Source organism: Leopardus geoffroyi, chromosome B2 (genome assembly GCF_018350155.1).
Source record: "Leopardus geoffroyi isolate Oge1 chromosome B2, O.geoffroyi_Oge1_pat1.0, whole genome shotgun sequence".
Lineage (NCBI taxonomy): Eukaryota > Metazoa > Chordata > Mammalia > Carnivora > Felidae > Leopardus > Leopardus geoffroyi.
Window position 1 is genome coordinate 54537776 of NC_059332.1, and position 26628 is coordinate 54564403.

General features: G+C 38.0%; 1 protein-coding gene across 11 annotated transcripts in view; it reads left to right on the forward strand.

The window, feature by feature from the left end:
- Positions 1 to 3326: 3326 nt before the first annotated feature.
- Positions 3327 to 26628, forward strand: part of ZNF451 (zinc finger protein 451) — an 89153-nt gene continuing 65851 nt past the window's right edge. For 7 of the 11 annotated variants that reach the window (XR_006717290.1, XM_045498631.1, XM_045498636.1 and 4 more), the window contains exons 1-3: positions 3453 to 3732; positions 4281 to 4364; positions 13478 to 13558. Coding sequence is in view for 10 of the 11 variants with exons in the window: in XM_045498631.1 (XP_045354587.1) it covers positions 3712 to 3732; positions 4281 to 4364; positions 13478 to 13558 (186 nt within the window). In the remaining variant the exon portion in view is untranslated. Of the gene's footprint in view, positions 3733 to 4280; positions 4365 to 13477; positions 13559 to 15067; positions 25149 to 26628 lie in introns of those variants that run through there. The other 4 variants (XM_045498634.1, XM_045498635.1, XM_045498641.1 and 1 more) reach the window with 3 other exon arrangements.

Below are 26628 nucleotides of genomic sequence, written 5' to 3' on the forward strand. Positions count from 1 at the left end.
CAGGTCATGATCCCACAGTTTGTGAGTTTGAGCCCCACACCAGGCTCTCTGCTGTCAGCACAGAGCCAGCTTCAGATCCCCTGTCCCCATCTCTCCCTGCCCCTGCCCTGCTTGTGCTCTTTAAAAAAACAACAACAACAACAAAAAACTGATCAAAACTAAAGTTGAAGCTTAAACTTCTTTGTTAAATTGTGAGTTTAAAGAATAGTATCATGGGAATGCAAGCTGGTGCAGCCACTCAGGAAAACAGTATGTCGGTTCCTCAAAAAACTAGAAATAGAACTACCCTACGTCCCAGCAATTGCACTACTAGGCATTTATCCAAGGGATAAAGGTGTGCTGTTTCAAAGGGACACGTGCACCCCCATGTTTCTAGCAGCACTATCAACAATAGCCAAAGTATGGAAAGAGCCCAAATGTCCATTTATAGATGAATGGATAAAGAAGATGTGGTATATATACAGTGGAATATTACTCGGCAATCAAAAAGAATGAAATCTTGCCATTTGCAACTACGTGGATGGAACTGGAGATAAGGTATTAGGCTAAGTGAAATTAGAGAAAGACAAAAATCGTATGACTTCACTCATATGAGGACTTTATGAGACAAAACAGATGAACATAAGGGAAGGGAAACAAAAATAATATAAAAACAGGGAGGGGGACAAAACAGAAGAGACTCATAAATATGGAGAACAAACTGAGGGTTACTGGAGGGGTTGTGGGAGGGGGGATGGGCTAAAGGGGTAAGGAGCACTAAGGAATCTACTCCTGAAATCATTGTTGCACTATATGCTAACTAATTTGGATGTAAATTTAAAAATGATATTTCATCAACTTAAAAAAATGATAAAAATAAAATGCGCAAAGGACTTAAGAAAATATTTCTCCAAAGAAGACCTACAAATGGCCAACAGGTATATGAAAAAATGCTCAACATCAATCATCAAGGACATGTAGATCAAAACCACAATGAGATATCACCTCTTAACAGAATGACCATTATATAAAAAACAAAAAAATATGATCTAGCAATCCTACTTCCAGTCATTTACCCAATGATTTGAAATCAGAATCTCAAAGAGAGATTTGCATTCCCATGTTACCTGCAGCATTATTCTCAATAGACAGTGTGGAGTGTGGACATTACCTAACTGCCCATCCACAGATCAAAGGGTAAAGAAAAGGAGATTTACATACACCGTGGAATATCATGAAGCCGTAAAAAAGGAAATTCTGTTATGTGGTCTATCTAACATGAATGAACTTTGAGGACATGATGCTAAGTGAAATAAGCCAGTCACAGAAGGACAAATATGGCACAATTCCACTTACACGAGGTACCTAAAGTAGTCAAGCTCATAGAAACAGAAAGTAGAATGGTGTTGCCCAAGGGCTGGAGAGAATGAGAGCGGGGATTTGCTGTTCACTGGGGTTTACAGTTTCAGTTATGCAGGATGAGCAAGTTCTAGACACCGCTTATGCTTAATTCTGTATTATACACTTCGTTAACGGGGTAGAGCTCATGTTATGTGCTTTTTGCCTCAATAAAAACTAATAAAATACGAATATTCTCCACCAAAAGAAAGAAAGAATAGTATCAAAATAATGTCACTCATCTAGATCTAAAAAATCTATTATGTTGTTTAGGATACAGTCTAAGAGAACTAAATTAGAGGAGTTACCAAAACCAGTGGTAGGCTCCCTCCCCAATCTAAACTCATAAAGCAAAATAATGGATCCACGGCCCAAGTAAAACATAAAAAAAATAGCCACACAGAAAACATTTCCCCATAGTTAAAAAGTCTCCATTTTGAACACTGAACCATTCAGGAAATAACTCTGCTTCTTCCAAATCTAATCAGTCCCTACTTCACACGGTGGCCTTAACATCACGCAAACCAATCTCTTAATTTCCTCAGATTGAGAGACTCCTAAACTTTGTGGTTTCTTCTCCTTTGCTACACTAAGCTAAATAAACCTGGTTTTGTGGTAACCACAGGCATATCTCTAATCTTCTGTTAGTGTGTTGCAAAGGATTTTCTTAAAAACACATAGTCTAGCTACCCAGAGAAAATTACTGTTGATTAAGTAGTTTTCCTAATTCAGGCATGGTTTTCTTGGCAGTTGACATGGTTCTTATCATATTACTTATCTTGCATTTTTGAAAAACAGGATTTTAGAAATTTTAGCTACACATTTTCAACGGAGATGAAAACACTATAGAATTATATTGGCAGAATACATCCCAAAGTTTAACCATTTCATTTTCCAGTCACTAGACATTTAAATGTTTTACAATTTTTCTATTACAAACCTGTCATAAATAATATTTTGCATACATATTTTCCTACAGACTAAGATATGTCCTAAGGATAAAGCCTTGCATTGACAACTGAATTGAAGAACATGAGAATTTGGGAGCTCCAGCCAGAGAAAGCTCGTTTTCCAATAGTTTTACCCATTAACTCCTACCTGTAATCAGTCTTTTATTCTCAATTTTTTCAAGAATTTTCAAACTTAGGCAGAAAAGCAAATGAAGTCATAAAGCACTTGCTGGAAAAGCAGAAAATAACAAATACCAAGAATAATTATCATAGGCATAAATAATCAGCTAGGTTTGGACATAGGCAAAAACAGGCATCTGAAAATTTAAAAGAATTTTCCGACTTCAAAAGTTCTTTTCAAAATTGTTGGTGTAGAAAAAAAAAAAAAAAAAAAAAGCCGGACAGTTTTGTATGACATTAAAGTGAGAAAAACCACACAAGTAAACATGAGTCAACTATTTTAAAGACTGCTTTTTGAGTATGAACGCTGAAAAAAAAAAGTAAGCTATTTTAGTAAGGTAATACTCTGAGAATATCTTTCAACAGCGCATGTTTTCACTGGTCTAGAGCTTAATGATAGTTAGCTAGGCCTCGGCTCCCTGGACTCTTGCTTCGCCAGTTTTCTTCAGGCCAACCTGGAGACTGGAACTCTGGTCCTCAATTTGCCTACTCGGTGTATTAACACATGCTATGGCTGAGAGAATGAAGCTAGGGAACAGGTGAGTAACATAAAGACACCTCGGATTTCTTTATCTCAAAATTCAACTACACCTTTACATTTCGGGCCCACCGCAAAAAATACAAAAATAAAAAAGGAATATGAGAATTTAATCCCCATCATCCGCCATTAGGCCAAAACTGACACCGGTGAGCTTCGATTCCACACCCATATAATACCCAATTGCAAACACACCTCCACATCTCTGTTCCTGCCCTTCACCATGAAACAGAACCTAGCCCGCCCCCGGCTCCGCAAAGCTGCAGCTGACGTCAGCGTGGCAAAATGTGTGCGCCATGCTTTGGAGTCCTTTTCCGCGGTTTGCTACTGACGCCGGGACGGTCTCGGGCGGCACTAGAACTACAACTCCCAGGTTCCTGCGCGGCGCGGAGAAGGCAGGCCGGGACTGTGCGAAAGAGACTCCGGGGGATAGCGGGCCAGAGCCGGCCGCTCCTCCTTTTGAAGCGGTTTTGCACCTCTTTCCGCCCGCGGCGTCGGTGGCGTCGGCGGCGTCGGCGCTCACGCAGGGGCGGGTCACGGCGGCGCGAAGCGGTGCTGGGCGGGAAGGGAAGTCGTGGCGGCGGTGGCGGCGGGGACAGCTGCGACGGCGGCGGTGGCGGCGGAGACCGCAGTAGCGGTGGTGCTGTCAGTTAGGCCGTCGGAGAAATGGGAGACCCGGGGTCGGAGGTGAGTGGTGGAGCGTCGGGCCGCGGCGTTCTCAGCCGCGCCGCGAAAGGGCTTTGTGTTTTGTTGAGTGTGCGGCCTGCTGTGCGCCTGCGGGGCGAAAGCCTCGGCGTCTCGGGCCGAGCCCAGCGTTCGGGCCTGGTGCGGGTCCTAACGACGACCCAGCGGTAACAATGGCCGCCCGGCCGCCCCCGGTCCCCTACGCCGGCCCCGGTGCTCCCTGTTGTCGCCGCTCTGCCCGCGAGAGCGACATTTTGAGACAGGATCGCTCTTCGGCGGTGAGCGCGCATCCCTCCTCCTTGAGCAGATAGGGGAATTCGCAGGGGCTGGGGAGTCGTTTTCGGCGTCCGCTCCCCATGGCTCGGCGTCTGCAGAGGCAGAACGCGACTCCATGGAGTTCTGTTCTTAGTCGGATTTGCATGCAGTTGTGCTGTTAGGTTTCCTCAAGAGCTCGTTGTTTTAAAAAGCTCTCTTTTTCGTTCCTTTTGGGAAAGTCTCTTCCACCAAGTACGTGGCTGTATAGATAAGCGTGTTTTGGCTTATTTTTATAGATAATAGAATCTGTCCCTCCAGCTGGGCCCGAGGCATCTGAGTCAACAACGGATGAAAATGAAGATGACATTCAGTTTGTTAGTGTAAGTAGCAACGACATTCGGGTTTTTCCTAGAGTTCCAAGACTGCGCGTGGTAAGCCATTATGTGATTGTACTGCACCTGTCCACTCCTCATTGAGCAGCTGTGTATGAACGTCTGATAGGTACTAGACACCGGGGAGCGTGGCGTAGGATTAGGAAATTTACCCAAAGAGGCCTCTGAGCAGCTGCAGTAGCCGTCACAAAGACTGCCACTGCCGAAAGTCCGTGGTGCTCACTCCATCACGCTTCTCGTGCGTTTACTTAGCGCTGTTTTAATGCTTAGTCTAGGCGTGTTTCCAAGAGGGACAAGGTTGTCCTGTAACAGATGACGATGCAGGCGAGGGAGAGAGGACAGGTGATGATGAGGAAGGAGACAGAGAACAAGAAGGCTTGCAAGAACTCAAAATCTGAGCGTTATGTAGCTGCATAACATGAAGGCGACTAGCTTGAAGACTTCCCTGACCTGTGAGATCATGGTGTTTGTTACAGCATAGTGCAGGAGTTGATGTTCATGTGGAGATCCCTGCATCACGAGGAACACACATAGTTTTCAGAATTTCGTCCCTTCGGGTCAGTGGTCTTTAAGCATTACCAAGCGTACATGTGCGGATTCCGGGGCCTCACCCTTCCATACCCACTGACTCAGAATTTGTAGGTGGGACCTAGGAGTCTTCGTTTTGGAAAGATGAAAGGACATATGAATCTCTGAACCACAGTTTGTAAAGCCTTGGTTTAGGCAGAGTGGGGGTTATGACGTATTTGGAGATGATTTTCACCCAAAACTGTCAAGAGTTGCAAAGGCTCAGCTTAAAGTGGTATCATAGTTAGCTAGAGAATACTTCTACTCTAAACCATTTTCTGAATACTGTAGTTATTTGAGGTTTGCTGTTAAACGTGTATAGTTTTTCTTAATAGATTGTAGTGTTTTTATGTTTGTTGGTTTGGGACAGTTTGTAAAGCTGGTTATTAAATGATATCCTCTACATACCCCAACGTTAGGGCCATTGTGGTGAAACCATTTTTGTATTGTCTTTAATTGGTTTATTGAGGAGTCTTTCACGAGATCATTTTTTTGGCTGTCTTCACCATTGCTAGTGCATGTGGTACTTTTTCCTTTTATTTATTTTCAGAGTGAGAGAGAGAGTGCAGGTTAGCATGCAACAGGGGGAGGGGCAGAGAGAGAGAAAGAGAATCCCAAGCAGGCTCCACCCTATCAGCACAGAGCCTGGTGTGGGGCTTGATCTCACAAACTGTGGAATCATGACCTGAGCCAAAATCAAGAGTCAGATGTTTAACCACCTGAGCCACCCAGGTGCCCTTTGTCCTTTTATTTTAATTCTAGTGTGGTTAACATAGTGTTAAATTAGTTTCAGATGTACTTTTTCTTTTTCTTTCTTTTTTTTTTTTTTTTTTTAAGTGTTTATTTAGTATTTTGAGAGAGAGCATGGGAGCAGGGAAAGGGGCAGAGAGAGAATGCTAAGCAGGCTCTGTGCTGTCAGCTCAGAGCTCAATGCAGGGCTCGATCTCATGAATTTTGAGATCATGACCTGAACCGAAATCAAAAGTTGGATGCTCAACCAGCTGAGCCACCCAGGTGCCCTAACAGTGGACTGAAGTATGTTGGTAACAGGATTCTATGGCTTCTTAGGACAAATATTTCAGGTTGTTCCTGAATATTGGTTTTGGAGAATATTCATCTTGATATTTGTGTATATGAAAGAATGATATACTTCTTTATAAACTATGGGTGTTGGGTTGAGAATCATAGATGGAATTTATAAAAATAAGATTTGAAAAACTTTTTGGTACTTGTGGAATAAATTATGGTATAGCATGTATGTAACTTAAGCATAATAATGTATTAAGCTGAAGTTTAAAATACTCTTTATTTTTGAAATATTGTTTTAATTTTAGGGGCCCTTGGGTGGTTTATTGGTTAAGCATCCGACTTCAGCTGAGGTCATGATCTCACGGTTCATGGGTTCAAGCCCCATGTCAAGCTCTGTGCTGACAGCTCAGAGCCTGGAGCCTTCTTCAAATTCTATGTCTCCCTCTCTCTCTGCCCCACCCCTGCAAGTGCTCACTCACTCTCTCACAAATAAAACATTAAAAAAAAAACTTTTAAAAAATATTCTTTTAATTTTAAATGTAGAGAATATCTTACATCTTTGCGTCAAGAATAAAAAATATGTAGTGCAGGGGCGCCTGGGTGGCTCAGTTGTTTGAGCATCCAACTTCGGCTCAAGTCATGATCTCATGGCTTGTGAGTTCAAGCCCCACGTCGGGCTCTGTGCTGACAGCAAGGAGCCTGGAGCCTGCTTCAGATTCTTTGTCTCCCTCTCTCTCTTTCCCTCCTCTGTTCATGCTCTCTCTCTCTCTCTCTCTCTCTCTCTCAAAACTAAATAAACATTTTAAAAAATTAAAAAATATAATGTATTGTGTGTGCAGCTTGATACAACACCTTGTATTTATCCCTGTTGGCAAATACAGGTTCAAAGTTCTGATAGTTCCAAATGGAGAAGTGAATGATATGTATTAAGCACAATTACAGTTTTAGAAGAGATCTATGAAAAACATTGCTTCTACATTTTTAGTGATAACACTTAAATGATAATTAATGATAACTTAATTCTATTTTAAAATAAATTGAGATAGAGCCTTCTATTTCTCTCTGTAAACTAATCTTATCCTTGACTCCTTTAGGTGATGCTCATCCAGTAAAGATAACAAATTGTTCTCTGCTTAATATTTCTTCAGATACAAAAATGGCATTGTAATGTTGCTTCTTGATTTACTCTGGCTTGGATTTCTTAATTCACGCTCATTAATCTAATTTTCCCGTCTTTGATCACATGGTGGCACAGCAGTCTTTCAGGGGTTTGCAAAATATAGAGCCTGAAACCAAACAGTGTGCTGAAGGAAAGAAATAATAAGGATAATAAATCCCTTTCATTTAAATTATGTTGAAATATACGTACAGAGAACTACACGGTTTATAAGTGTACTGTTTGATTTTTGCAAAGCCAATACCTGGGTGATCTCAAACAGAATGTTACCATAGCAAAAACTTTTTATTTAAGGATTTTGCTCTCATTTTCTGTTTAGTTTAATAATACAGGTGTATCTCCGCCACTCCCAGTTATTGTAAAGTAGAAACATTTGAAACCTATGAAAACTTTATAAGCTAAGAGGGTCTAAAGCAAAGAAGCAGTTACCATTTACTTATATGGAAAAATTTTCAGCATTTCCAGAACCCCAAAATAACCTCTTTTTGGCTTTTCTGATACCTTAAAACACATCTTGCTAATGGATGTCCAAAATAAATTGAGATAAAGTACAGATGTTTACAGACATAATCCAAAGCTGTGAAATGCTGAGTTTAGTTCACAGGGAAGCAGCTTGGCAGTGGTACTCTCGCTGCTTGGGGTGTACACTGCCTCTGTAATGGTTTTCTGCAAAACAAATGCTGTACAGTATTTCTGTTTTTCATCCTTTTTTTTTTGTTTTTTTGTATAAGAGAAAATCTTCAGATTTACTTCAGTTAGTGAAAACTGATACCAATGTAGGTCTTTCGTAAAAGTGAAATGGTGTTAACACAAGCTTTTGAAAACTGAGAATATTTTTCTGATCCCTTATTCAGCCACCATCTTTCTGTCTTTCTTTGAAACTTTGTATATTTTAGTTAATTTACTCCCAGAAAATGGTTTTAGCCAAGAGCTGATGACATGATTTTTCACAGTGCTACTTGAGACACAAAGGCAACCTATTATAATCTTGGTAATAGCACATGAGATTTAGGTTTAAGTCAAGATTATTGGTATAATGTGGAATCATTGAACATATGGAAATAGTGAAGGAAATCAAGGTATAATTTCATCAGTAGCTTCTGAAGCACATAGGTCAAGTGATAATACTTAAACTGCAGTAGGTAAGAGTCATGGGCACAAATGTGAAGGTATCTTGACTGGGTGTCTTGCACCTATAATTAGCTCAGTAAATAAAAATAATGTTGGAGCTCATGATATGCAAAGTCATGAAGTAAGTACTCTAGAACTACAAAAGATTAATTGAAAATAGGTCCTACCTGTAAGTGCCCGTATTTCAATGTGGAAGATAATATAGGTTATGAGAACTGTGTAAATGGTTGTAGAAAGTAGTTATTTTATAAAAAGTACCCATTGCTATATAAAAAAATAAAGGAAGCCTTTTTGGCCTAGGTAACATTTAGTATTTGTATTTAAAAGAGCATTTTGAAAAGAAATAAGGAAAGGCATCAAAATGGGAAAGCAGGGAAGATTCTGTGTAGTTTTGGAGGATAAAAATTTTTAAAGTGAAAGAGAAAAGGGTGGGCCAGATAGTGTAGATTTTGAATTGTGGACTAAAAGTGGCAGTTGGGAACCACTTGGAATTTTTGAACTGGGCAGGATTGCATAAGTAAACTATATCCCTGATCCTGTAACTGGAAATCTATTGAAAAAACACATGCATTATTAAAATTTTAGATTAGAGTTTTGCACCGGTATTCAAATCCATATTCTTTTAGACTTGGGTAAACAACATTTCTTACAGTCCATATCTTAGTGTATTGACATTATTTTCCATTTACAGTTGACCCTTGAACAGTGGGTTTGAACTGCGTGGATCCACTTGTATGTAGTTTTTTTTTTACAGTACTATAAATGTATTTTCTTTATGATTTTTGTAATATTTTTGGCTTTATTGTAAGAATACAGTATATAATAACATCATACAAAATACATGTTAACCAACTGTTTATGTTATTGGTAAGGCTTCCAGTCAACAGTAGGCTTCTAGTAGTTATGTTTTGGGAAGTCAAATGCTGTATGTAGATTTTCAATTCCGTAATGGAAGGGAAGGTCATAGCCCAAACCCTCATGTTCTTCAAGGGTCAACTGTCGTAGGTAATTGGTGTTTGGTTTTGTATGATAATCATTTTTCTAGTAACAGGAATGAAAGCTTTTTGTGTCATTAAATTTTTTTTTTTTTTTTTTTTTACTTAGAATATTAATATTAATTCAGCTGTGTTACTAAACTATTTTGTTTGTGCCTGTGCTCCTGGCCCTAATTGTGCGGCCTTCGGGAGTAGAATCCTTTGATTTTGTTATTGGTACAAAAGGGTTGAAGAGAATGATGGTTTACTAGTTGATGAATTGAGCAAATTCAAATAAAATGCCTTTAATTGGAGGACAACATGCATTTATATTTGTTAAGAACATAGGCAGTCACTGTAAACATTTTAAGAAATGTTTCTTGACATAATACACATTCTTATGGGGAATTCACTTATTTTTTGGTTAGCGTTATGAGTTATTCAGATTTGAGGGCAATAGCAAGAAGTCTTTTTTTCTCTTTTTGAAGGAAGACAAAGTCTCTTGAAAACTTAGGTAATAAGGGATTGATTTAAAAAAGCATGTAGGGTCACCTGGCTGGCTCAGTCAGTAGAGCATGTGACTCTTGATCTCAGGGTTGTGAGTTCAAGCCCCACGTTGGATGTAGTGATTACTTAAAAATAAAATTAAAAAAAAAATGTAGTGTGTATACTTTGAACTTAACCTCAGAATTATAGTGACCACACAGCCGGTTATATATTTAGAGAATCAGGTGTACCTCACTTAGTTTTCTCATTTGTTAAATGGAACAATAATAATTCACTGTTTCACCTTATAAAGTAATTGGGGATTAAATGGAATCATTTACATGAAAAGTTTAGTACAGTTCCTGTATAGGGCTCAAAGACAAATGTTATTGATGAGTAGTAAAATTAATGGAATACTAAAATGTTTTGATTCTTTAAGTTCGTTATGGTGGCATTTTTTCCATATCCATAACTAAAGTTTAGAGTGTGTGCATATAAGTAATATTTTCCTTGGGGATACTTCTCTTATTTTTTAACTCAGCCTCTGCTTTTTTTGGTGGTCTCAAATACATGTCATCGTCATCTACCATTCTTTCACGTATAAACCCATAATTATTTTGCTGAGTGAATCAATAAATATTCTAAATGACTCTTGGTTTTTCTCATTTTTGGATTTCCTACCCAGATTGTTTTTACTCTTTTAATTAGTGTGAATCATATGAAGTTGTCATTTTTCGCTAGTTCAGGAATAGTTGGTTGCATATCAGTCTAATGGTTCACCCTAGCAGTAAATTTGTAATAGTCTTCTTTCATCATTTCCTGCTCCTGCTATTTTCTGCTATTTCTGCAGCTGTTTTTAAATCCCATCTGTGACCATTTTCTTTATCCTGGGTTTTGGGGGTTTTGGTGGGGGGGAGGGTTCCTCTTCTACTTTTTGCTTTGTACTCTGTTACCTTCTTTCGTCTCTTTTTTCTCTGTTTATGGAAGCTCTCCTCCCTCTGTGTATTTCTGGTAACCTGGAGACTTTCTTGGTGGGCTGTTGCTATGGACATGTAATAACAATTTCTAATGCACATTTCTTGAAGAGCCCAAAGTTAAGGTGTTAGAACAGGAGAAGCTAGCATATTTTTATTTCTTCTACTTCCTTGAATTGAATGTATAACATTGACAATAACAGTGGTAGATTGTAGTCTAAAGGTAGGTGAATCTTCTCTGTTGACCATAATTGGAGAGTATCCTCTTTTCTAAACTTCCCATCTTTAGGGGTACCTGGGTGGCTTAGTTGGTTAAGCGTCTGACTTTATCTCAGGTCATGATCTCACGGTTCGGGAGTTTGAGCCCCGCGTCGGGCTTGTGCTGACAGCTAAGACCCTGGAGCCTGCTTTGGCTTCTGTGTCTCCCTCTCTGTCTGCCCCTTCACTGCTCATGCTCGCTCTCTCACTCTTTCTCAAAAGTAAACATTTAAAAAAAATAAAAAACATTTTTTTAAACTTCCATTTTTACAGCTCAGGCAAAAATCTTAATTACTTATTACATGATCCCTGTCCTGAAGTTCTGGTCTCTGGTTTTATCGTAGTGCCTAGATAAAACCTGTCTGCAAGGATAGCAATTTTCTGCTTGAGGAGAAGTTGTAGCCTAAGGGAGAAACAAGTTATCTTTGAGACGGAATGTCTCTTCTAAGGAAGAGGATATTTAAAGATCTTAGCTTCTGTGTCCTGACTCTAGTCTTTCTCTGTTAGTTTATCCACTGAATAGATCGCTTTGGCTTGCCAACAGTCAGCTTTCTGCATCCTAAGAAATCTTTCCCTCAGCTATATTCTCTTCCTGTGTTCTTTTCTCTTATTCTCAACATATTAGAATTTTAAAAATAATATTCTTTACTCATGGCCTTACTGCCTCTTTTTTTTTTTTAATATTTTATTTTTAGGTAATCTCTGCAACCAACGTGGGGCTCAAACTTACAACCCCAAGATAAGAGTCGCATGCTGCATTGACTGACCAGCCAGGCGCCTCTATTGCCTGATGTTCTACTTAATATTTTATAGCCTGGCTTTTATATATATGCTTGCTACTTTCTTGAAAGTTGTTTTCAGGCATTTAAAAATCTTGTTGCCAATTTCAGTGGCAGTTTTTTTGGTTGTCCATGTTTTTGACTACATTTTGCGTTGACAACTTTTTGAGGATTCTCTAGTGTTTTTGAATTTATCCATTCCTGATTCTTCTTCAGTCTTTGATTACCTGCTTAGCTCTTCTTGAGTCCTAAAATTCCAGCATTTCCTCAAGAGCCTCATTAAATTTCTTCTTTTTCCTCATTGTTTTCTTTGTTAGCAATATCATAGTTCAATTTAGTCTTTTAGAGGAACCCCTCCTAAATCTGTATTTCTAGCTATGTTTGTACATCCAGATTCCAGCCCTGCATTTCTGGTTTCTGCCAGTTAACTTTGTGTGCCACTGGTACATCAACCCATTATGTTCAAAAGAGTGTCGGCTTCCTGTTTCTGAATTCCAGATATATCCAGCTGGTTGTTCAAGCTTGAAACCTTAGGGACTTCTTTGATTGCTTTTTATTGTTGGAATTTTGTTTTTTATAGCCAATCTTTTTTTTCTTTTTTAATATCCATGTATTGTATATATACTACAACACTATTCTCTTTGCTGCTGTTTTTTTTGCATTATTTGACTGATTAATTACCCTGCATTTCCCACTCTCCATACTCATCTACATGATTAATTTTAAAGCACAGTACTCATGTTTTCCTTATCTTAGTATTTATTGATTCCCTCTTGCCTATGGAATAAAATCTAGGCTTTTAGGCCTAGTATTCAAGGCCTGATATATGATGCAGTTAGTATGGTTGGAAGCAGGATGGAAAAGAATCAGGTTTGATGTTTGACTCTAGGTGTGGGAAATAAAGCCAAGCTGTTAAAGAACCACATGTTTTTGAGTGTGGTTATCTAACAGGTAATTAATACTCATCCCATCTAAAAAACATTGAATCATATCTGTGTCCTTATAGCACTAATTCCTTTATTATTAATAATCCTTCCCCAAAGAATAACATTGTCTTAATATTCTACCAAGGTTTAAACTCTTCCTTTTAGATCTTGTCATTAGTTTTTTTTTTTTTTTTTTTTAATTTTTTTTCAACGTTTATCTATTTTTGGGACAGAGAGAGACAGAGCATGAACGGGGGAGGGGCAGAGAGGGAGGGAGACACAGAATCGGAAACAGGCTCCAGGCTCTGAGCCATCAGCCCAGAGCCCGACGCGGGGCTCGAACTCAGGGACCGCGAGATCGTGACCTGGCTGAAGTCGGACGCCTAACCGACTGCGCCACCCAGGCGCCCCTAGTTTTTTTTTTTAATGTTTATTTTTTATTTTTGAGAGAGAGAGATAACAAGCAGGGGAGGGGCAAGGGTGGGGGTGCACAGAGGATCTGAAGCAGGCCCCAAGCTGCTCTTAGCATCCTGATGTGGGGCCTGAACTCATGAGGTGTGAGATAATGACCTGAGCCGAAGTCGGACACTTTACCAACTGAGCCACCCAGGTGCCCCAATATCATTTCTTACTCATGTACTCTGAATATTTTTCTGTGTGTGTTCTAATTATTTTCTGGCGCCCATAGGCCGCCTCTTTAGAGGAATTCTTGCCAGTCCCAACAAAAAAGTGATTGTTTTAAGTAACTGGTTTAGTTTGAATAACTACATGACTTGTTAATTTGCTTGATTCTTTCATAGGAAGGACCATTAAGACCTGTTCTGGAATACATTGATCTGATCAGCAGTGATGATGAAGAGCCTAGCACCTCCCATAGTGATGTAAGTACATTATATTTGATTTGCATTTCTTTCACTTTAGTCATTTAAGAGGCCTTGTCTAAGACAATTATCAAATCAATGATGGCTGTGTTTAGGAGCTGTAGTACTTTAGTGAATGGCCCATTTCTATAGAATGAGCCATAGAAGGTATCCATTGAGTCCTTTGCCCAGAACATCTCCTACTTCCAGTTTTGTTTTTTACTTTCAGTGAGAATGTGAAAAGATAACATGATACAGCAAAGTTCTAAAACTTGAAGATGGTATCTGATAAAAGGGAAATGGAATAAAAACTGCAAGTGTTTTGGCTCCTTGTGCCCTTCTCCTTTCATATCTCTCCTTAGGTGCCATGTATAACTGGATCCTTTTCTTCCAGAACCATGTGGCCACAGAAAGTTTGTTTTATCTTGGAAGAGAGGATGTGTGAAGATCCTTTAGAAAATGGAATGTGGGGAAGGGTTATAGGTGGTATAGTACTTCAGTTGTCATTCCTTTTAACCTTCTCTATTCCTCAAATATTTAGGGTTTTTTTTTTTTTCTCTTACCTGTGATTTATTGGTTGTGGGTTTGACCCTTAAACTAATACTTCCCTTACTCTGAGAACCAAACTAGCTGAGCCCTTTGTAGCAACCTTGTCTTTCTTTTGTCTTAGCCCAAGTTTCTATTAATGGGCTATTGTCTTGATGGATTGATGGGTTGGAGACTCCTGGCCGGAATACTTCTTGCTTTATGTTACAAGGGATTGAGACTTGGACTTGGAATCAGTATGCCTAGGTTTTAGCCTGAGCTTTACTCCTTAGTAATTTTGTGACTCTGGATAAATTAAGTAGCCTTTAATCTTAATTTCTTTATCAAATAATAATACCTACCTCACAGGGTTGTTGTGAGGACAAAATGAAGTGACAAATACATACTATGTAAGCTCCTTGGAAACTGCAAACCATAAAGTAGGACTATGCAACTGGCAAGTTTTATCATTATTCATTTATGTTATTCATGGAGAGGGAACAAGAATCTTTAAAGGACTTAAAAGTGACTCTTCAGTGGGGACTTTGAGAAATATTTTTGTGTGTGTGATTTTCAGTGGAACTTTTCCCAAGTTCTCTATACTATTATAAACTTCTACTTGTTGACTTACATACATTGGATGGGATTTTTAAAAAAAAGATTGTTAATCACCAGTAGTCTCACCACCTCTTCTTGTCCTAGCAGAAGACTGAGCAGTAGGCTAAGATGGCACCAATTGAACTGGGCTTGTTTTTACTCTCTTTTTTAATAGAGTGCCAGATTATTGCCAGTAGTTGGTATTGGGTTTTGGGGGTAGTGAAGCTTGTGGCTTTGACTTCTATGATCCCCTTGCAGACCTGTAGTGGATTGCATCTTTCATTGTTGTTATAATAATTTAAAAAATTGAGTTCTACTTACTGGTCATGCATCTCTGCACTTGAAAGTTAACATATTAAAAGCATTTTTTTTTCTTCCTTGGTTTTCTTGTTCATGTGGATAACCCAGAGAATGCCTGAGTCTAAGGTGCCATCCTCTGAGAATCATCGCCCAGAAATGTGCTCTAGCTGCAGTGTTCCTCTTCCCATTGGAGACAGCAGCTCCTCCTCTGGGAGTTGCACCAGCAGTCCACAAAGGATAGTTTCTCAACCTTCTTCTGTTGAGAACCCATTGGAGAACCAGAAAAATGATCAAAATAATTCAGATATTAAGATTTCTGAGACAGAGACACTTAAACCATCACAAAATTATCAGACTCTGCCTTCATCTCCAGTTCTGGTCCCCCAAGAATCTTTGGCCTCTTCGGAGGTCAAGGAGGATTTACCTGTAGAGTCTTCTTCAGCTTCACAGCATGGACAAGATGCCATCCTTTATCTTCAGACACAGGTAGCTGAGATGTCACGAGTGATACGTGATCTGCAGTCTAGGAGCTGTTTTAGATTCCATCATTCTAGGCCAAGTGAGAACTCCTCAGTTCCGTGGGACATCTCCACCTCCAAGGATGAAAATTTATCTACGGTTGATGAAGAAGCTGACTGCAAGTCCCCCTCAGCTGATGACAAAGGGCAGCCAACTGATCCCAGTCAGTCTAGTTTCACAGGTCTTTTGAAAAGAATGGAACAAAGAGGTGTTATAAAGAGAGTAACATTACAATCTGAAGCAGAATCATGTGAAGGGAAACCTGATTATGTGACCTCTAAGAAACGTTTGGTTCCTCCATTGCATCCTCTTCTGAGAATTGCCACCACTGAGGTTTTTAAAGACCCTGCTGATTGCCATCCTTCTTCCTTCATGGGGCACAGAGTATATCCTGTGGCCAAGGATACCTCTCCTTTCCAACCAAATCCACCAGCCGAGGGCCCTATTGTAGAAGCACTAGAGCACAGCAAAAGAGGAAGCACAACATCTCCTCTAGATTCTACCTCAAAAGAAATGGAGGTCATGGGTTGTAGATTCTACCATGCTGCTTCCATTGCAGCCCGAGCTGCTAGTTACATGGCCTATATGACTCAATATCAGCGTAAACTCTGGGAAGACATGGAGGATCTGGTTCATGACCCAGAGTTTGATCGTGGAAAAGCAAGATGTATAATATCGGATGGTATGGATGCTGGCCTTTGGCAGCTTTGTACTACTAGGGACATAATGGATTCTGTAGTCAGAGTTATGGCCATGGCAATAGACTACAGAAGACAAGCCTGGCTCCGACTTACATCTCTCACTAAGAAAACCCAGGAGAAGATCTCACACTTACCCTTTGATGGTACTTCTCTCTTTGGACAAGATGTAAATGCTGTTGTTGCAGAAGAAAACAGTATAAAAGAAAACGATTATAGAGACCACAACAAATACTATAACCAACATCGATACTTTTATAGTCATGATCAGAAAGCACATTATCACAATAGAGGATATTCCAAAGGAGATTGGTACAAACCTCGAAACCACCCCTATAGATATAGAAAAAAGGGAGAATCTCCAGAACGCCATGGGTACAAGAATTAATAACCTGTTTGCATTCAGCAGTGTAGTCATCCAAGACCCTAACTATTTTACTTGTTCCTCCCCACTCAAACAGGATCTACAGGTAGGAGGTCACCTCAGAAAATAAATGCATGTCTGGAATTATCACAGCTAACATGTAATTCTAGACTTTTGAAATAGAGACTTCTGTTTTATTGGCCAAGTGACAGTAGAGACTTCCATCTGAGTAGGGTTGGACAAACGTTTACCCATTATTTCTGGTCCAAAGTAAGTTCAGAGGAGGGTACTCAGGAATCTGAATCCTCTTGTGCTTAAAAAAATATAAATGATTTGTTCCTCAGGAAAATCTTACTGGTAAACTGAGGACTAGCAGATCTGGGGCCTGGAAATAACCTGCTACTAGGTCTCTGTTTACTAATGCCAGAGGCAAATCCTTCATTTTTGTGTCATCAGTGCTTCCTTGTTCGGGCTTCACCTTGTCAGATCTTCACAAAATGACAAATCTGTTGTGCTCTGTTTATGTCAGGACAATCTGACTCTTCAAGAGTCCATACTACTCTCAAGCTCTCTGAGACTTCAGAATCAACCGTGCAACTCTGTCAAGAACTGGAATACAAATCAAATTTTGCCAAATCCAGTTTGCTTCCAGTAGGATGGCTAGATGTTACAGGTCTACTGTGGACACCAGCTGGAAAAAGACTTTCCTTCTTGTAACATCTCTAACAATTTTCACAGTAACTGTTCGTATTGAGACTGATGGCTACAGTGTCATTACCACTCAAAGCTACATGTGAGAGAATTCTTTGTTATCATCATGGCCTAAGTCTTTGACCTGTCAAGCTCTTACATATAAACAAGCTGTGAGACCCATCATGGTGTTCTCTCAGGATATTCTAGGCCTTTCACCAAGATGACCTTCTTAAACAAACCTACCTTCTAAACAGTTAAACTTTTTGAGCTTGATAATTCATCACTCTAAACACAAAAAGGAAATGTGCATTAGTGTCCTGGAAATAAAGGATGTTCTACAATCCAGGCATGCAAATCTGAACTCTTATAGGAGAATTCCAAACATGCCTGACAATCTGGTCCTCTTACTGTAATAAAGAGGGATGCCATCAAATAGATGATGTTGAGAATCCTTAAGTGTTAGAGTATAACTATGGATGTAGTAAAGAGAACATCTCATGCAGTTCTGTTTCTGGATATCTGTTTAAACGATAACATCCAGTAATGATTTCTTAAAAGTCTGAAATCAAGACTTCAGTAACATGTTCTTGGTTTATTGGTCCCTTATTCTAGTCAGACTCTTAATCATGAGAGATGACTTATCTTTTTGCTCCATGTTGGTTCCATTAATAGTTCTTCACAATTCTGGAACTGGCAGCAGATACCTCAATTGTATATTCCACAGTATCTTTTTAATCTCAAGGCAGTGGCTGTGCAGTATACCAGTCCTTAGATCCTCGTTTTCGCAGCATGACTTCAAAAATGGAAGAAGTGTCAAGTTTGAGGGGTCAGAGTCCATCACCTAGTATTATTTGCTTGACAGCCCCCCAAAAAAATTTTTTTATCAACAGACTTAACATTTTGTATCTTCTTAGTTTGTAAAACATCTGCATTTTTTCATCTGCTTGGTCAAAATATTTTGGATCTACTGTTAGTGGAATATAACTTTTAGGGTTCGTGTGGTTTCTATTTCTGCCGTAGTTCTTGCACAGTGGTGATTTACATTTTCCCTAGTGCCCCACTTTTTAATAGTTGAAGCTCATTCCCCCTCCATTGTAACTATATTCAGTACCCTTTTTACTACTTTTCTTCCTCTGTCTGATTGTTGAAGACGCAACAGAGGTTGAAGACTCATAAATCCCTACTTAGAAGAAGTTATTTTGTCAGATAATTTCAGAGTACTATATTGGTTCCATTTGTAGATTAAGCTTAACAGACTTGATAGAGGAGATGATCTTGCACATTTGGTCATATCTAGACTTAACATTTACCTTGAAAGACACAAGGGCCTAAGAAATCATAAAGATTTTTATAGTTTGATATGTATCACATCAGTTAAGTGGTCTCATGTGCCCTTGACATGGCACTATATAGCTTCTTTTTTGAAAGGACTAGTCACAGTTGAATTCAGTGGAGAGAGAGACCTTGGAACTGTTCTATATGGCTACACATAGTTCCGAGTTAGCTAAGGCTACTTTAATCTCCCACTTGTCCATTTCTCCCCTTTCCTCCCCTGAATCAGATAGTGGGTTACAAATTTGATGATTTTTGAGGTACTCTTACTTTCCAAAATCCAAATCAAAAAATGATACGTGAAGATGGGATTCTCTGAAACTGCTTTTGCACTTCCACTTAACACACGCCTCCTTTTAAAATTTTTGTTTTTAATTGTGGTTAGAGACAAGACAACATAAAATTTACCATCTTAACCATTTTTAAGTGTACAGTTCACTTGTGTTAGCTCTATTTACGTTGTATAGCTCCTCAAATATTTTATAAAACAGCATTGGTGTTCTCTTCTTGTGTTATTTATGTTGCTCAGTAGTAAAGTTAAAATTGCATTACCACTCTCCAGTTGATAGACTCAAGCATCTCCAGACAATTTTCCTAAAAGTGAAAAGAAATCCCCGAATTGTTGACTGGGTAACTTCTGAAAGGGATTTGGATTTGGCAGTTGAGTGGGGATTGTCAGAATGCAGTAAATGGGAACAGCTTTTAGCTATAGATCAGTCTCTTGACTGCAGAAGAAACAGTATTCTTAACTTGTTACTTAAAAATCTTTCTCTGGCATACTTGAATGATAATGGTGTTACAAAACTAAAAATGGGGACTTGTTGTAGGGAGACAACCCCAATAGCATATGGAACTCACAATTAGATAGTAAGTTTTCTTACTGTGCCTGCCATGGGCAGAGCCTGCCACAAAAATACTCCATTAGGTGAACCTGTTTAAATATCTCTAGGTTTTCGGGAAGCTTTGGGATAATTGCAAATTTAATGATTTGGTATTCTCAAAAGGGATGTGTCTAATGATCCTTTTTCTTCAAAATGTTTTTTCTCAACTAGACATAAAATATATGTGAAGACAATATGATTTCTTGCAGTTACTGTGTACAGAGAAACAGTTTCCATTGTTATATGAAGTGCCTTTTTAAATTTCACCCTGCTTAAAACTTAACATTTTGGTGTCTTGCATATGTTGCTAGTGGTATTTATGTGAGTTCTATACAGTTTTTTTTTTTTTTTTTTTTTTTTGGAGTCTTGTAGTTTATTCATCATCTGTACAATTGCACTATCTAAATGTACTCTCCTTCTGAATGTTCATTTGTTTTCTTTATAGCACTGTTGATCCATTTCAGAAGGTTATAGAGTATGCCCTTCCCCCTTATTTAAATAATGTTATGGTAGTTCTTTTTAGTTATTAATGATTGGCTCAGTTTCCTGGGCATTAAGGCAGCTTTGTTTTCTTTCTGCAGGTTCTAGGTTTTCTGATTGAGTCATTTGTCTATCTAACCTTGTTCTAAGCCATGGTAACACAACTTATATTTGATGAGTGGAAGTGTTTGCTTGGTAAGAAGAAACAAGGACTTTAGGAAAAGCAGATTTCCTGATACTTTATCCTTTGTTTTCAGATGGTGTGACAACTTCCTTATCAATGTAATTATATTTAAACTTTTTTTTTTCTTACTGTGTGGCAGCTTCTTAATAATTCCATTTATTTATGTAGCCCTCAAAATGACATTTTGAGGGGAGCATAAAGTCTTTCAGGATACTTGGATACTATTTAGTATGTTACATTAGTACTATACTAATAATTTACTGAATGATACCTAAGTGACCTGATTGATAATGTCCTTAAGGGTCCAGTACATCCAGGATAACCTCAGGTACTAAAAACAAGGAGGTTGGAATAGACACAATCCAGAATCCCTTCTAGCTATAAAATTGGATACAGAGTTAAATGACATGGATGAGTAGACTTAACTGCCGCATTCACTATTCTTGAGGAAGTAATTTAGTGGGATTCTGATGAAGGTTAGAAATCATGGATTAGGTCTTTGTAGGAATAGTTTATAAAGGTTGCAATAATTGAAAACTTTTTTTTTTCTTTAACGTGAGGCATATCTTGCCCCAGACTTGCACTGCTTATGTTTCCTCGTCTTTTGAAATTTGCCATTCTTAATGTTAGTGGCTAGTCCAATAATGGATTGTGATATCTGTGTACATCTTATGCATGCCATTCAGTTCGCCAGGTCCATTCTGTATAGTTTTCATTTGTGGATACACAAACCAATCCTTCCATTTTTCACTTAAGATATACAGGTGGAAGTTATTTAACTGATGATCGCTTTTGAATGCAAATCTTTTCGTTATTTTTCCAGAAATAAAGAGTTTTGTAAGCCATTAAGAAATTCTTTTATGAAATTTCCCGTCCTGTATGAATGATGAAATATTGTTTTATTAAATCTTTTTTTTTCTTACTGATTAGTGGGACAATATTTTTGTAATATTTTTGTCTTTTTTGTTTGCTTGACTTTATAGTAATGAAAACTTTATAGTCGTGTTCGGTATCATTGAGTTATGTTATTACTGGAAATTATGTTTGCTTCCAGTGGGATATATCTGGAAGTGATCACAGTCCAACCATGTCCTTTTGATGTTATCATATCGGTTATTTCATTCTTTATTTGATGTTATCATATCGGTTATTTCATTCTTTATTTGATCTTCTCCCTTATGTAACACATCTTTCTGGAAGGATGTCTGATCTTCCCCTAATCTCTTTGATGTAGATTATATTTTTTATTCTACCAGTAATTACTAGCCAGTATTTTGATGTGGCTTTGTATACTTAAATACAAAGCCTTCAGCATTATTGTAAGAGATTTTCTAGTCTTCTTTTTTAATGTCCTTTTTTTTAAAAGTAGCCAGTCCAGTCTCTGGAACTATTATTTTCTGGCTATTGAACTTGCATCAGTTTTAAATGCTTTCTCATTTAATAGTAGTATTTTCTCATTTTATAATTTTCACACAAATGTATTATTACATGTGGTTTATGGCTAATTGCATCCTCTCATAAAAATTTTAAGCCCATTACCATGGAGTTATAGAACAGTGCTGACATATAGTGTATCTTAAAGTTAACTAGTTTTCTCCAGGTCTTAAGGGCTTTACATGTTTTATTGAGATAACTGTCTATTTTAAATGGTCTCTTGGATTTTCTGATGCCTTGTCAAGAATTCAACAAGAATTCTCAGGTTGTCTGTACTTTCTTTTAGGACTTTGGAGATCTCTCAAGTTGTATTGAGTTTTCTAATAATCCTAACTAACTATATTCTTTGGTAGAAGTGAAAGTAAATGCTTTATATCTAGTGGTATTTTAAGTTTCTCCTTTGATCTTAAATGCTTCAGGTGTTATTATGAGTTCTGTTAGTAGTCTTCTTACAAGACCTACTTTGATACTGTTTTTTTCCCATGAGCTATCTATGTTTTCTGTTTTCTTTCATTGCCCATAAGAGTAGCTCTATCACGTCATTGAGTTTGAAGGGCTACAGTTAGACCTCTTGTTAACTCCCACTTTTATCTGTGATGGCTGTTTTACACTACTTAGTGTGCATTTAACACTAATGTGCTATAAGAACTATCATGTTTGTGGTCCCTTTTATCTATACCACTTAATTCGTGGGGCAACAATGATGTGGATGATTGGGGGAAAACATTTTCCAAGTCACTAAATAGTCTTAAATTTTCAGTTACATTTTTTTGAACATATTTAATTACATTAAATATCCAGCTGTTAGGTGTGCAGCCCATTCCTCTCTGCCTTGGTTCTAGTCAGTTTTTTATTAACCTCATTTAGATTCTTAGCAAGAGTTGCATGCATGTTGGTCTTTGTCTAATGGCTTATAACAACTCCTATTTACATTTAGCAAAAATATATTTTGAGATCTTGAAAGCACCTTGATAGCCTTGAGTCTAACTATTGTCTTCCTACCTGGGAAGCAAGCAGAGGAGAAAATTTTCATTTATAGAGCTTACATTTACTAGGCTGTGTGCTAGAAGTTACAAGGCGTTCTTGAGGAAGAAATTCATTCTGATTTTGCAGATGAGGAAATGAAACATCATTAAACACCTTGCTCAATTGGTGAAACCAAGCTTTGAATATAGACTCTTCCTCCATAGTCTGAAATCAGCATTATACTAGGCTGCCTCTATGTATTTTTCAAGGCTCTACTAAAGTCTTAACTTTTCTGATGAGCTAACTTGACATACACTAATCTTTTTCTTCCCTAAACTTTGTGTTTATGGTTGTACTCTCATCCCTTAGTATTTGATGTCTTATATTAACTAATTCCTGGTCATTTCATGTGTCAGACGAGAAACCCTAACCTCTTAGTTTTCCCATTGAGATTTCACTGTGTGGGACTAAGATTGTTCTTGATGCATGGTCATTGGCTTGTTTCATGTATTCCATTCATTTTCAGCACTGATCATTTTAGTCATGGTTTTTTTTCCTACCTTTTTTGTTATATCCATTTTGTTTCAGATACACACTTAAATTTTATTTTTTTTGCTGGCATCTTTAGGATATTGGCTAGGGGAAAAGGTGGAATGGTGCAACACACATGGTATTTAAATTCAAAGACCTTGATCTGAGTATTAGCAAGTCATTTATTTTCTGAGCCTCAGTTTTCCTACTCTCAAATGAGGTAATGCGCAGAAGTACTTTGAAAACTCAAAAGTCAAATATAGATTTCTTTCATAGTTGTGCTGTTTCTACACACGTTCCTAGATATAACTGTGGGATGGTATTGGGTATAAGTACAGGTACATTTAAGATGTATATTTAATAGCATGTAATAGTTCTTGTCATCAGATCATGTTCCCCTTGTTTACAGTTTTTTAAGGCTCAACCATTAAGCTATATTGCAAACCCATCAATGGACTAAGTCATTGAAAGGTATATTTAAAATAGTTGCTTTTCTCAAGTGCAAGCTAAGAAATGCTTATGATAAGAAATAAAAGAATGTAGAATGAAAAGCTAGGATATGTAGGTACGTGTATACAGTTTTTGATGGATGCTGTTTTGTCACTTTGTGTCTATGTTGGCAACAAACTTTTATCATCATTATCAATATCTATGTGCAGGCAGGCACTGAGGAAGGTCTGGGGGTACTGGGAGTTCATAAGAGATGGTGTATTCTCTTAAGAGAAGCAAATACCAATACAATGTAATTGTCCTGTTTAGAGGATTGTCTGTGATGAGGTTGGAACAAAAGAGAGGGCCATCTAGAGGGATCAAGGAAGCTTTTCTTACTTAGTAAATACTTGAGCTGGGGTTTGGAACATGCTTAGAGAAGAGCCAGTTGGACTAATGGAGAATCAGGAGCCAGGCATTGAAATGAATCAGTGCATACAAAGGCATGTGGAACATCACATCTGGTTTCAGAATTGTAAGGAACAGCCTTTGGGGCGCAGTTTGAGATGCAGCTGAAGAAAAAGGATAAATTACCCATGAAAATGTATTGGTTCCTACTTATTCAAAGTGTACCAAGTTTGTATAGCCGTTACTTGTAAGGTTATAGAAGTAGTCTGTCTGGAGTTCGCTTTGTACCATAGTCTCCTGTGGACATCTAGAACAGTTCTTTTTCTTCTCTGAACTGAGCCAAAGGAGGGTTTTTGGTCAGTGCACCACCAGCCCCAGGGATAGACAGCTCAAGTAGTGAGAAAGAACTGAGGCACCGGTAGAGAACAACTTTGAAGATGAACAGGATGATGACACTGAAGTGGAATGTTACATTATGGGTATACAGTTGTATACTTCATGACCTCCTATTGGTATTGTGTCCTTAGTGTAGCTAAATGTGGCTAATCTCCCTGTATGTTGGTTTATAGATAATTTGAGGGTAGATTTGGGGAAAATGAAGATATTTCTAAAAATGTTGCTTCATTGGAGTTTGGAGGTGTTGTATTGAAGAAAGACCTGTGAACCTTGTGCCAGTGGTATCTCCAGCAGCACCCAGAACACATTTTGTCAACTTCCTGTTTGTTTTTTCTCTGGTTTGGAGTTTCTTTTCTTGATTTTGTTGCCACTTTGTCACCTTTTCTCTTTTCATAATTCATCCTTTTTCTTTCTGTGCCAGAGATATAGCAGTGGCACTCAGGGTTAAAGCTATAACTCCCCCTTTGCAGCTTCAGAGATATTTTAAAATTCCTGAGTTCCAAAGTTGTTTTTTTGTTTGTTTGTGGTCCTGTGCTGAAGGAGAATCAATGTCATTCTTCCCAGGAGGGATTTTTATAAGTATAGATACTGGCAATTTACCGAAAAGACGATACAGGAAGAAGAATCTTACCTAACACGTTTGGTGGTTACTGGCCTTCTTAAATGAATAAAGTACTTTACAGAATGGGGTATATCTGTATGTATGTTTTTAAGTTTGCTCATATAAAGCAGATGTTCTGTGTACTTTGTATTTGTAAACAATAACCAGTTGGGGGTGGGAAGATGATTGCTTTGTATAAAAGGGTTGTTTCCTGGTTCCAAAGCTTTGCTGCTGGAGATGGTAAATAAATATTGTACTGCTTTGCTGTGTTTATCCCTTCTGCTCTCTCTGTATTTGAATATAAAATTCTTGAGAAAAATTGTTACTTTTCAAAATGTTATTTTGGGGTATGGTTTGAGCCATAGGTTGGGCAGAAGAGGCTACTGGTAAACAGAACTTCTGGGAGTACAAACTTCAGACCGAACTGGGGACCCCGGCTTTAGAATGAGCAGTAATAAGCAGGCTTTGGAATTTGAGTTTGTATTAAATAATGCAGTTGTTTCAGGAATTCTTTTAAAATTAATTGCATTCGTCAGATGGATAGATAATATGATTTACAAAGTTAATTACACTTTCGCATTTGATTGCTCCTTTGAGCTTTTTTTAAACTTGGAATCCCTTATAGAGGATAAGGATAATGGCCAGAATAATCATTCTCCAGTTAACACCCCTCTGACTAGTTTGTGCCAGCTGGTATTCAGGAAGGATGCTGTAACAACAAATAAACCTCTCCCTTGGATTGTTCTCTATATCCCCTCTCCCTAATCTTCTTCCCCCTGCCCTCCCCCCCCCCCCACCTCCTACAAAGCTCATCTTTCCTTATTACTGGCTTTTCTGTAGCCAAAAAAGCACCTTTGGTGTGTCAGATAGGGAACTGGGTTATTGTGATCACCTCTCTGGATAACTATTTTTACAGTGCTTTCTCCTAGCTTACATCATCCTGTAAGGAGTGAGAATTAGTCCATTTCACAGAGCACTCCATTGGCTATATTCATTATTTCCATTAAAAAAGTAATTTTGTATAATGCCAAATTTGATAGTTACTCAACAACTAAAATGCTTTAAGAGATTGGTGATTTTAAAATATGTCAGTTGCTCATTATAAAAAAGCCTCAAAATGATATAATGCCACAAACTATTATAAAATGATAATTTCTTCTGTGAAGCCGTGCCTTGTTCAGTATTGTTTCTAGAAAATGCTTTACAAAAGCAGATTTATTCTTTTAATTTTGTATTTCCTTTAACTTAATCTTGGCAAATATTTCTAGAAAACTGACTTAATGGCAGTAAGAAGCTCAACTTTTGGGTGAGCAGATGAGTGAAGAGTAAAATGGAAAATCTGCCTGTATTTAATATTTTAAAAACATTTATTCATGAGACTTTAGAAAAGTTTTATTAAATGGATTATAGCCTGTTTTCTCAGCATTCAGTGCCAAGTCCAGTTCTTAACTACCAAAGGGGAGTTGGCAAGTATATGGCACTTGGCTTCTTAAACTATAATACACTGAAGGATTGAGTGAATGGTCCAAGAAATGGGCATTTGTAGATGAATTTTGAAAGAAAACCCACCTGTGAAATTCAAGTTATAGTTAAAATTACTTTTGGGACATTGTTAGCTTTCTTGTGAATAAATATGTATATTTAGAAATTACCTTGGTCATTGGAAAAGTTAAGAATGTTGCTTTCTATTTTTATATTCCAAAAAGAAAAAGAGGACGGTCAGGTCTAGGCTAAATAAACTAGTATTTTTAAT